The sequence below is a fragment of the Pempheris klunzingeri genome, chromosome 2, assembly GCF_042242105.1.
Source record: "Pempheris klunzingeri isolate RE-2024b chromosome 2, fPemKlu1.hap1, whole genome shotgun sequence".
NCBI classification, from domain to species: domain Eukaryota; kingdom Metazoa; phylum Chordata; class Actinopteri; order Acropomatiformes; family Pempheridae; genus Pempheris; species Pempheris klunzingeri.
In genome coordinates this window covers 12,321,172-12,333,355 of record NC_092013.1, presented here as the reverse complement: position 1 = coordinate 12,333,355, position 12,184 = coordinate 12,321,172, and the positions used below count along the sequence as shown (strand labels likewise).

General features: G+C 40.5%; 2 protein-coding genes across 3 annotated transcripts; both read right to left on the bottom strand.

Moving 5' to 3' along the window:
* Positions 1-1,225: 1,225 nt before the first annotated feature.
* On the bottom strand, positions 1,226-5,081 carry LOC139217185 (protein disulfide isomerase CRELD1). Of its 2 annotated transcripts, XM_070848499.1 has the most exons (6): positions 4,867-5,081; positions 3,581-3,752; positions 3,389-3,472; positions 2,549-2,644; positions 2,274-2,414; positions 1,226-2,195 (listed from the first exon to the last, which is right to left on the bottom strand). In XM_070848499.1, the coding sequence occupies exons 2-6, from the start codon at positions 3,750-3,752 to the stop codon at positions 1,975-1,977; spliced, it is 714 nt and encodes a 237-aa protein (XP_070704600.1). In that variant the 5' UTR covers positions 4,867-5,081; the 3' UTR covers positions 1,226-1,974. The 2 variants fall into 2 exon arrangements, with proteins under 2 accessions (XP_070704600.1, XP_070704591.1); XM_070848490.1 differs by lacking the exon at positions 4,867-5,081 and having other exon boundaries at positions 3,581-3,809.
* A 55-nt stretch (positions 5,082-5,136) lies between these two features.
* il17rc (interleukin 17 receptor C) lies at positions 5,137-11,015 on the bottom strand. Its single transcript, XM_070848477.1, has 15 exons — positions 10,892-11,015; positions 10,247-10,582; positions 9,688-9,925; positions 8,824-8,927; positions 8,595-8,706; positions 8,446-8,487; positions 8,238-8,359; positions 8,053-8,109; positions 7,899-7,959; positions 7,559-7,773; positions 7,193-7,246; positions 7,051-7,102; positions 6,830-6,925; positions 6,399-6,437; positions 5,137-6,303 (listed from the first exon to the last, which is right to left on the bottom strand). Exons 2-15 carry the CDS (start codon positions 10,352-10,354, stop codon positions 5,603-5,605), a joined length of 2,001 nt encoding a protein of 666 aa, XP_070704578.1. The 5' UTR covers positions 10,355-10,582; positions 10,892-11,015; the 3' UTR covers positions 5,137-5,602.
* Between the last annotated feature and the right edge of the window lie 1,169 nt (positions 11,016-12,184).

The following is a 12,184-nucleotide window of genomic DNA, read 5'->3' as shown; positions in this document are numbered from 1 at the left end:
TGGTCTTAGACAAGAGACTAATCCTGGTTGTGAATGACAGACGTCACACTCAGTGTGAGGTGGAGTCAAGAAGTCAAGTCTGCATCTGTGCCTAGAAGCAGCCGCGTAGAGAGACCTGAGCTGAAAGGCCTGTAGATTCACCAGTAATTGTCAACGGCCTTCAAGAAAAAGTATGAAAAGCCTAGCATACATTTTCACTTTATTGTTGTATACAGGTTGCTTTTCTTTTACTGTACGTTGCTGAAAACTTTGGATTAAACAAATCACTGTGACCAATGCCAGAAACATTTTTGTTTGACAGAACAAATGTTGTGTTTACTTTTTTATTACTCATTTTTTATTTAAGTTAACTTTATTTTTTCTATTGTTTCAACTTATTGAATATGCCAGTTTGAGACTGTACTATTTGTATAAGTAAATGTTTTGAGCTGTACAGTAAAAACCTAGGAACAAGTTAAATGTGAGTGTCCAGCATGCTGAATGATTACTTGTGTGAACGTGAGCTAATCTCCCATGAAGCATCATTCCTCATTAATTGCATCTGCATCGTGCATTGTGACGGTGTGATGTTGTGTTTGAGAGTGATGTGTGTCTCACTTACTGTGTCCCATTAGTAGACAGCCTGTGCAGTTTTGTGAGAGTGCAGCATGTTTTTGGGGTTGCTTGTGTAAACGTATTCAGAAAAGAGAGACGTGCGCGCGTGTGTGCATAGATGCATTTATGGGTGGGGGGTGTGTTTGTGTGTCAGTATGTGTGTGTGTGTGTCTGTGTGTGTTATGAATGCATAAGAGAAAAATCTATTTAAAAAAAAACACTTTATCAGAGGAAGTCCCTAAAGAAAAAAAGCGAGAATGAGTCAAAGTTTTGAATGAAGCATGGATACTCTGTAATGTTTTTTGTTTTTTAAACCTAGGCGGCTGTCCTCAGTGCCCCAGTTTGCTATTGTATGTGCTGTAACAGAATATTACTATTGAGTGTTGGCCAGCTTGTTTATATCCATCAAATAAAGTTGACTTTCTTTCTGTCTCTGTTTGTAATTTTTTTAAAATTATAAACGTTAATTCCAACATTTTCTAGAACTAATACAGTCATGGTATACAACTTAAATGTATGGTGTGATACTATTGTAAAGTCCCAACAAGCACACTAGAGATTAAATAATTTAGAACAATAATCTACTCAGTGTTACAGCTTTATATTTAAAGCATGCAAATACAACTAGTGATACAGTGTGAGAGGAAAATCTAATACGTATATAATATTAATTTATATATATAAATGCTAGAGCAAGTTAGCTGCTAGAAAACAATATAAAGCAAGACACATTCATGGGTCATTTCCCCCTCATTGCAAAGAAATATTGGACAACTGTTGGACAATTGATGAAAAAAGTGGAATCTGTGAAAGCATTTTTCTTTCTCTTTAACCTTACCATAACCCTTTGTACCCTTTCAACTGCATCCCACAGTCTTCATAAGTGACTGGAGTTTGTTTTGCTGTCAAATAAAAATACAGCTACACACACTCTACATTCGCTATAGGCTTTTGTAGCTCTGTGATATTACAGTATGACCCTGTACTTAAACAATCACGATCAATCTTAGTCAGTCAAAATAAAAATAAAAACATATTGTCCATACCAACTGAAATAAAAACTGGCAGTACAGAAAAAAGCTGATTGGACAGAGAAAAATGTTGCTTAATTTGTCACTTCAGCTGAATTCCATTAACAAGGCTGTTAAAAGGTTAATATGATCATTTCTCTTACAGGACGAGAAATGCAATATTAATAAATATCTTTCAGACCATGAAGTATTTTCACATCAATAACTTTTGTTCCTTAATACAATAAAAATGCACAAGATTCACCTGCTTTGTCTGAACAGTAGCTGTTTACAGCCTTGCTGAGCGGTGGCACATAAATTGTCTCAGCCATATAAAAAACGGGTGCCCTTTCACCCGTGGTTTTGAGCTTTAAGATCCCTTTAGGAAGTTGTCTAACAAACGGTTTCCCTTGTCAGAGAGCCAGTACCCTGCCATGGCTGCCACCGCTCCCATGAATACAGATGTGTAGACTAAATCTCCCTTAGCAGCCAGTGTGGCCAGAGCACAAAGCACCACCCCGAAGAACATCTGCTGCAGCACCTCCACCTCGTCATCCTGGATGTCCTCAAACAGACCTTTCTCCTGAACACCTGCACAGGTAGATGGACATGTAGCAGATTGCAGGTAGGTTTGGCGTTCATGTGCTTGTGTAATGTGTTGAGACTCACTAAGCTGCTGCTTCTTCACACAAGCACCGTCCTTGCGGATGAATCCTTCAGCGCAGACACAGCGGAAGGAGCCTTCTGTGTTGGCACAAATCTCATCCAGACCATGACAGGCAAGTACCCTGACACTACATTCATCTATATCTGAGCAGAGGAAAAAGAGGCATGTGAGATAATCTCATCAGGGACTTTATAACTTCAAAACTCTTTGGAAGGACAAAATTAATGCATTTCTGTGAAATGCTAAATGCTCAAAATATTTTCTTTCATGCAATCACCTAAACACTTGGACCCCGACAGTGTGTACCCCGATGCACATTTCCTACAGCGTGCTGGTCCCCTACCCATACAGCCCACACAGGCAGGGTCACAGTCTGAGGAAAGAGCATTCAACATTTACAGACTGCACTGAGTTCTCAATACAATATACGAGCAAAAAAACACCACAAACCACATTTGGATTAGATCAGGCAGGGAGTAATACTTAATATTCAATCTCACCACTGGAGCTACTCAGTTGGGCATAACACAAGACTGTAGCTACTAGGCAGATGGCTGCGGAAAACAACATATGCATGTTTCCCTGTACAGATCCCTCTTGATCAGGGGCTACAATGGAAGACTTATTAATAAAATAAAATAAACTAGAAAAAATATATGAGTAAAGTAAAAAATAATTCACATTATTAACTGGTTGGTGTTTTTTTTTTTTTTACCAGCTGATAGGAGGTTAAAGTAAAAACAGCTCTATATTTCTGTGTACACTCATAACTTATAATGTTATTTGCTGACATATTCAGATATATATATTAATATTATATAATAGATATTCTGAATATCTATATAAAAACTGATTAATTCATTGTTCAAAGCAAAAATGCTGCTTCTTCCTCTTTAATGTCATTATGAATCAAATACATTTAAGTTTTGGACTACTGGTTGGACAAAACATGATGTAAAGATGTCACCCCAGCCCTCTGGAAAATTATGAATATTAATCTTCATTACTTTCCAGCTCTTTTGAATGTTTATTTGGTTACTTATTTCGTTTTTATTCAATTTCTGTCTACAGACATAGCCACCATATTGTGTCATTCATGCCAATTCAAACGGCTGACCTGTGCACTCAAAGGAACCCTCTGTATTGAAGCAGAAGCTGTTTGTAGGGCAGATACCTCGCTCGTTGTCACACTCATTAATATCTAAAACAGATCAAAACATACATACATTTAGTCATTGGTCTGCTTGTCTTTTGCCGTACATCTATATGGTGATTTCCAGCCTCATAGACAAAGCTCTGTATACAGTACCTACACAGGAGTTACGATGTAGTGTCCATCCTGCTCTGCATTCCTCACACCGGTCATTTTCTGGACCTGAACACTGTTTGCAGCTTTCTGGACAGCTGTGCACCCGAACAGCCAACAAACAACACAGCCAAGCAGCCTGCAGCAGCTTCCTGTGAAGCATCCTCACGCCCATCTGTCCCATCAGGTCCAAAAGATAAAGTTGTTTATGTTGTCCAAAATATCACATCCAGACTTGGTAAATGTTGCTTGCTTGCAAAGTACTAAGTGCATACTGTACTAATGCAGCACTCAGGAACTTTACTTTAGTATTTTCTTCATGTGGAACTTTATACCTCTCCTTTACTACAGGTACATTATATTATTATTATATTAAACAATAATCTCTTGATGGACCATAATCAGTCTCCGCGAGCGAGTGCCTGTCAAAACAGACACACAGCACAGTGAGGACAGGAACTGGAGTGAGGGAGAGACAAGAGAGCGGGAGAGAGCACTGCTACATAGTCAGAGACTACATGCAGGACAGATGAGAAAAATGAGCGACAGAAAACGTAGTAAAATTTGGACACATTTTAATATAATTGATAGTTCGAGGGCAGAGTGTAGACTTTGCAAAATTAAAATTTCATATCGGGCAGGCTCCACAAACAACCTGCACAGGCGTGTGTACTGTTCACCCATCAATTCAGTTAGAGGAGGAAAGACAAGCAAGGGAACCTGCTGTTAATGAAGGTGCCAGTGTGTCTACTGCTCCTACAATGTCTACAGCATCATCCAGGACAACACCACAGCCACCAAGACCTACAGCCCAGAGCTCTATGAGCCAGTAAAACTAAATAATTTAAAATTAATAAAGCCGTATAAACAATAAATATAATATATAATGTGTTTTTTACATTAGTAATTCATTTTACACATAATTTGGTAATAAATTTATGGAAGCAACAAAAAAATCCGAGGAGCCACTTTGGAGTCGAAAGAGTCGGCTCTTTTTAGGGAACCGAGCCAAAAGAACCGGCTCTCTAAAAAGAGCCGAAATTCCCATCACTAATAGAGGAGTGGTGTAATTGTAGGTTTGTAGGGTTCTTGTGGTGTCCTTTAGCTTTAAAACTTTAAAACTCTGATAGCGTGCTTCCTTACTTGACGTCACATTCTGAGCGTTCATTTCAGAATTTCACGTCACATTCTGAGCTGTGGAATATAACCAGTTCGCGGGAAAAGTGAAATGGAAAAGTTAAAACAGCAAGCATTTAAGTGGACTTCAAAACTGGTAAGGCTTTCTTTACCTCCTCTGGGCGCGCTGGGACAGTCACGGCTGAGTTGTCTTTGGTAAAGTTTTAAATGTGGTGAACACACAGCTGCGTTTGATTGTTTTAAAAAAACATCCCGAGCGAGCGGAGCACACATCGGCTTCAGAGCACCCCCCCTTCGGTATGTACTGAAATATGCTTACCAAACACTTCTCCGTGTCCTTAAACTGACACCAAATTGCACCAATGACATCAACACCACTTAGTGAAAACTGGCCAATCACAATCCAAGATCCGTGATGTACAAAAATAAGCATATTTATTTATAGACAAGTGTTGACAGACTTATAGTAACGTCACATGGATATAGTTAATCTTTTAGAATAAATAATTCGTAGCTTAAGGGATAGGTCTGGTCATGTTCTAAAGAAAAGACCAAAACAAGCAATGAATTTATCTTAATAACAAGTATTCTCTGTGTAGCCAAAGTATGGTATAATTTATCTGTGAAACACAACATTGTGGCAGAATGTGACACTTTGCATGCCTGAGATTTTCACAGCACATCAAATTCCACGGCTGAAAATAGTCCCCAGCAAATACACAGTGCTAAAAACTACAGTGCCCAACAGTTTTAGGGAATTATTTCACATCTTAAGTAAAAACAAATGATTTTTGGGCTAAAAACTCCAGACAGGGAGTGTCCTGTGTGTTTATCTCATCCACCATTTAGATGAACATGTCCTTCACATGCAGAGAACAACAGTCATGTTCAGCATGACATCTGTAGGCGCTTTAAAGGCTCTGTTTCCAAGTTTTTTTCAGCTCCAGCGTATTTCCAGTGTGATGCTTTCTGCTGGTCGAGTCCCTCTTTCGTCTTTGCTCTCCGTCTATCTGAGGCACTCCATTTCCACCCTGTCCATGTCGTCCTACCTGGTTGCCTCCCTGTCCTTGCTACAGAGAGCTCAGACATGAGAGCCTGAGTCTGAGAGGGTAGCTGGAACAGGGGCAGCCCCTGAAGGAGCTCTGGTAGATTCCTGTCACCTCTTGGATGGGAGTCATATTTCACCAGAACAAAACGTTCTCTAGCTCTGCCCAGCTGCATGTCCACTTGGATGAGCCACAGGCAGGCTGTGAACACATCAGAGTAAGAGGAGCATATCTGAGACAGACCCTTGTCCTCCTCCTTCGTCTTGATAACGTCTTTGCGCCGATGGGTCCACTCCTCTGCTCTCTCCAAGGCTTTGCGGGTTAAGACGAGCACAACTCGGCCGCCCTGGCTGTTGAGCTCCAGCACCTGGGAGTGCAGCCATGGCAGAGGCCCCCAAGTGCATTGCTCCCTCCTGCTCCACTGGTCCACAGACACACTGAAGCCCTGGTTACAGAGCAGGGAGCCGAGTCGACATATTGACTCCAAAACACCATTATCCACATCTGGGGGGCTCAGCAACACAACTCGATGCTTTCTGCCTACTTTAGATGATAAAAACAAATGGACAATTGTCAGAGAGATGGCATCCTCCATCATCATCATGAATTTTTTTAAATTATAAGTAGAAAATACTCACTCTCTACAAATCCTCCATGATGCCAGCTCCACACCCATTCTTTAAAAGCAAGAAAATTAAGAGTAAATACACCAGAGGGCAAAGATACAGTACAAGGATGTTTATCATTTCAGTGACACAAATACTTGAGTCCTTAAACTGTATGTAGGTTAAACATATGCATGACCAGCGCAGACGTTATTAATAATTCCAAGATCTAGTAAACAAGATTTGGTCTATGAGGAAAATAAAGGGAGCCTTTGTGTGAAATGCCTGAGGAAAATCTGTTCAAGTTGGATAATGCATATTTTATAATGGCTTGGTTGCAAATTCCAGAGCAGAGCAATTAGACACTGCTCTGTCTTCCTCATGTACAGCATGTTTCTTCTGGTATTCTTACATATTTAACATTGTAAATGCAAAATGAAAAAAAACAAAAAACAAAAACGTACTCTTGACAAAGCCACGGAGGAGGAAGAATATGAGCACTGTCAAGCAAATCAGCAGCATAACACCAACAAATAAGAGACTCCAGCGCTGCCTGTCAGCTGCAATTAGGACAAAACAAAACCCCATTTATAAAAAGTTTAAGGGACAGGTGCTGTATTTTTGCAAAATATATCACGTTCCAACCAGAATCAGCTTCTGTAATAACAAACTGTGTCAGACTCACTGTTATTAAAACAGAATGGACCCAGTTCATGCCTCATTCCCTTTACTCTCACCTGCGCAAACGGATACAAATAAATGAGTCATTCAAGTTCAGTAACTGGGGACACTATATATATGTAACTTACAGGTTGCGAATACTTTACCATCACGCATGGTGAGAGCTGGAGGTTGATGTCTTCAAACACCCCAATTTTCTCCTGAAGAGGACACAAGTATAAATCTAGGGTCAGTCATTACAGACCCAAGCTGAGAGATCACAAAGTTTCCAATGATACCAAATATGTCAGTTTGAAATTTGGCAAAATGGGAATTGAATTGTAAATTGAATGTAACATTTTGCACCAGACATCTGCATCAGAGCTGCAGAATATATGCATATGTGCATGTAATACTGTCAGATAATTTTGGAAATAAAAGGCAACATTTAATGATAAGGAGTGTTAAAACAAAACAAAGAGAGGCTTAAAATGACAGGTACAAGGTATCAGTATTACAGTTTTTTTTCTTACCCACTTTCCGCTGTTTTGTCTCCATGTGCCATTTTCCAGCTGTTGCCTGAAGCCCTTCATCTCCCTGCAGCTGCTCTCTTTGTGACAGGGCCACACTTCGCCCTCCAGCCTGCAGGGGGCAGACAGGTTCCACAACAGCATCGTACTGTGGTCTTTCATTTGATGTGGGCCTGCAGACACTGACACATTCTGCCATATGTTCCTTTGGATTACATCTAGAATGGACACATAGGGAGCATCAGCGTTCGAATGTTAAACATCCCACCCTTCATTGGGTTAATTGAGACCAGAAAGAAACAACAACTAAAAAGCTAAAAAAAGAGGCCTTAAGACTTCTCACCTGTGTGCTTGAAGGGGCAGCTTTGAGAGCGCCTAGACTCCTGATTATCCTCATCCCACACCTAAAAACACATCCGTCATATAGTTCTGTATATATAGACACCACACTATTGATATGCTTGCCATAAGTAATCATGATGTTTAAGTGATGGTACCTGGAAACACATGCAAGGGGTCACAGAATACACTGGGATGGTCATTGTGTCCCATCTCTGTAAAGTAACATTGTACATATTATGGCTTTAATAAAACTTTCTTTATGTCTGCAGAAACAACAACAACAGCAAAACCCCAAAAACAACAACAATAACACCAGGCGCAAAAAAACAACAACACCAACCTGACATCTTCCATTTCGCTCATTCTGGATGCACACAGAGGGGCGGCTCTTATACTGGCCAGCAAACCGTAGCTCCACCTGATTCATCTCCTTGTTAAAGCTAACATTGCTGAGTCTGGGCACTGAAAGAAGAAAAAGCAAAAGGAAATGTACAGATGCAAAATGGCACAAGAAAAACTAATACATGTGTTATTTGGGGATTATTTACCATGACACTCTGCTACACGTTCCTGCAGCTCCTGGGTGCACACTGAGGACAGATAGTAATACAGTGTGTGTCAAGTACTCTTTCCGTATTGTAGTAACTAGTTAAGTGTTGGTGGATTGCAGTTTAAACTCTGACAGGCCGAGCTTTACCTTCATCTAGAGAAGGAGCAACAACCTCCCTTAGATGTGGTGGTTTAGAGGAAAAAACAACCACCTGACTGCTGAAGGAAACTCCGGCTGGCTTTGTAATCACCATGGAAAACTATAGATGTCACAAACACACACACAGTTTATATGATAAGGTGAGTGGAAGTGGGCATACAGTGTATCCCTATTGAGAGTACAGACTGTATACTTAACAGTGGTGAGTCTACAGTACCTTTGCATGGTTTTGTTGAGCAAGAGCTGCATGATTAACATTAAACTCCACCTTCTTGCACCTGGGCATGGTAGATACTGCATTGTAGCACACCGTCACGGACACTGTTGCGACAGAGAAAGTAGAACAAAGGTGGAGCTTGGAATTCAGTCACAGTAATGGAAAACTGAACTGTAAGGACGGCACTAAAAGACCTGAGTATACTCAACATATTGTACATTTGTGTATGACTTGTATTGCCAATCAGTTTTTTCAGTGGATACCACACATTTTTACAGTTTTTTCAGTTGTATCATTGCCTCTGGTGTTTATTTACTCCGCTAGATTCAAATCAACCACAATCAACGTTTTAGATTAGTCTATTATTTGTCTAAATCAATTAATCAGTGATTAAATCAAGCTAAATAGTATCTAATCTCCATGGTGGCTTGTAAGTTACATTGTTGTAGTGCGGTCAAGGGAACACTGACACGGGACACGAACAGCAACAATTTATACAAATCCAACAAACTGCTGATAATTTCACATCATCCTTTTCAACAGCCCCATGTTTGCCCATTCATTCTTCCAGTAATGATTTCTCAACATGCTGCTCTGGAGCTGGGAGTCATATCTTGGATAATTTCCAGTATCAACTGCCATGTGACAATAATGCAACTATTATTCTGTGTGTTGATTTTCATGTACAACTGAAATCAAATTAAGTCAGTGCCTGCCTCAGTGGTAGGAAATGATTTAAAAACTTGTGGTATACTTTGTGAGGTGGCCTGTCAAAGGCAGTTAATAGATTTGAATATAAAAAACAACCGGTATAGTCCTTTAGCAATAAGTAATAACAGTGACAGTGGCGTGCATGCACCTGACCTTTTGGATTCCTCGTCTCCTCGATATAATCCTCCTCATCAAGCCCAGAGTGGTCTTTGTCTTCCATGTCTTTATCTAAATGGATGATGACCTCTGTGTCTATCACCAGATATAAAGCACATGCCACTCCGTCCTTACAGCAGAGCTTGAAATATGGCGTCAGGTTTTGGACATCCACAGCTTTATTCTCTGCTTCAGTAAGAGGCATCTCATCCTTCATGTTGCAGTTAGAGAGACCCTAAAAGGAGGGAACATTTGAAATGGAGAATGAGAGACATGTTTTAATTTGTGGCATCTGGATGGTAGATTTTCTACCATCCAGATGTCATCCAGGTTCCTATTTTCTGATTAATATACATACAGCAGCTGTATATTTTGACAAGCTGTCAGATAGTTAATGCGTTATCTGTTTTTAATGTTTGAGGGTAAACAATTAATTATGAAAAGAGAAGACTGCACCAGTACTGAAAGGAAATTTAAAGTGTGTTCTGTCAACAAAAACTGTACACACTGTCCTGCAGCACAGGAAATTCAGTGTATCCAGTGAACCCTACAGTACCTGTGAGCATATGACTTCATGGCTGTCACATCTGCAAATCTCCAAATGACAGGCTGATATAGGTAGAGTCAGTAAAATGCTCCAAATGGACCATCCAGGAGGAAACATTTTGCCAGATGACACTCAAGATTTGTGTCCTACAGCACTTTTCTCCAAATGTCTGTCTCCAGGAGTGACATGAAAACCTTGCTCTCCTTCCAGATCATACGCTTAGGTTGGAGATTAACTTGATGATGTCCCGGCTGAAACTGCATGCTGGCATGGGAGGCAGTGAAATGTGACAAACTGCTGGAGCATAGTTTTGGTTGATACTTTGGTTTCACTCTTGGTTATGGCCTGTGGAAGAAGAGACATAAATTAATGCTGGTGGCTGTTTTCTGGCAGTTGTTACTTCATACCTTTCCTTTTAATGAAACTTTACAATGAAAAACACCTTGTATCCTCTTAAACTAGCTCCAGTTTTTCTGGTGTTCTGATGTTTACCAAGAACACAAATCCCTTAACAGAAAGACAAACTAGGAACCGGACAGTCCCTTCTCAAAACACCTTCAAGCAATGAACAAGCAAACAAAGCTACAACACAAGAGTTACTGTAACATTAGAAATTATATCAAGTTACACAGAAGTATCATCTAGTTTACTCACCGTGTTTCTTTTACTGATCCAAAGTAATCCATCATAAGGAATGTTTTTCCTTTCCATAGATTATTCAGCTGCACACAAGTTGCCAAAGTTGCCAACAGGTGCTTGAGTCTGGGAAAAGTGAATCATAGAGCACGTCACTGCCCTGACTCAGGCCCTCCCCCTCTCTCCCCCTCTCTCTCCCTCTCTCCCCCTCTCTCTCCCTCTCTCCCTCTCCCTCTCCTGCTGTTTGCTGGTGCCTGATTTAGTCTCTGCACCGTCCCTTGCATGTGTAAATGCACATAACACTGAGGGTTCCTGATCGAAATTCCTCATTACAGTGTAACCAGCTCGATCTAAATGGGTCAAAGTCCAAAAGTGTTTTTTATGATCAAAACAAGACTCCACCTAGAGCTGTGGGTTAAATTAGTTTTATAGAGCAGGATTTTAAACACATTTAACACCTCATAGCTGTTTTTTTTTTTTTCCCCTTGACTGGTTATGTGGAATTGTGAAAGGTCCCTCCCTTTGCAGTTCTTGCTAAACCGTGCTCTGACAAACAAGTTTATCACCTCCACTCCATTAAGAATCCACATACCTTTGACCTGCACTGATGGTGCAGTTCATTGAGAGAGGACTGCCATGCAACACAACACTCGGCTCGCGCAGCAGCTTGACTGGTTTGACCACATAATGTTGAGCTAAATACAAAACCCTTGTCACTCTCTGGAGATGTGGTGAAAGCAGCGTGAAAAAACAAACAAGAACTGTCTATTGTGCACTTCGATGTGGGAGAGTCACTTTGTTACAGCAAGAGTAGACGGTATATTTACTTAAGCTATGTGTGTTTACTGTGACTGTGAGGCACTAAACTTTTATACAATTACTCAATTTCAGTTCAGATATTTCAACCTGCTATTTTCACTCCACAGCATTTAACTGATGGCTGTAGTTATTGTTGTGTCCACAGACAGTGTGGATAAGTCCTTTAGGTGAAAAAACGACAGAAGCTAAGCTAACAACAAGTGCTGCTTTATTAGCATGCAGCAGGAACACAACAGGACTGCACGGGCCAGCTCCTGGCTGAGACACCCTCACTCTGGGCTCTCTTACACTGAGTGTATGGGTTCTAAGCGCCCCCTATAGACCTAAACACGCTACAACATAAGATACTGAGAACAGGGGTGGCATCACTGTACATCAATGCCTTTTTCACAGTATTCTTTACTGTGTGTTTCTTTTAAACACCACAGTTATCGTTTCTAGATTAAGATATGGCCCACTGCCTTTGTTTAAACTAATGACAAATAAACAGGG

Bases quoted from the DNA above. Each gene is read 5' to 3' on its own strand.
- LOC139217185 (XM_070848490.1), bottom strand. From the start codon at position 3,761: ATGGGACAGATGGGCGTGAGGATGCTTCACAGGAAGCTGCTGCAGGCT. The intron at 3,473-3,580 runs GTACTGTATACA...GATCTGTTTTAG, and splicing joins ACATCGTAACTCCTGTGTAG to ATATTAATGAGTGTGACAAC. The intron at 2,645-3,388 runs GTCAGCCGTTTG...CTCTTTCCTCAG, and splicing joins GGGTTCCTTTGAGTGCACAG to ACTGTGACCCTGCCTGTGTG.
- il17rc (XM_070848477.1), bottom strand. From the start codon at position 10,354: ATGTTTCCTCCTGGATGGTCCATTTGGAGCATTTTACTGACTCTACCT. The intron at 8,110-8,237 runs GTTGGTGTTGTT...GTTACTTTACAG, and splicing joins AGCGAAATGGAAGATGTCAG to AGATGGGACACAATGACCAT. The intron at 7,774-7,898 runs GTGAGAAGTCTT...TGTCCATTCTAG, and splicing joins CTGCCCCTTCAAGCACACAG to ATGTAATCCAAAGGAACATA.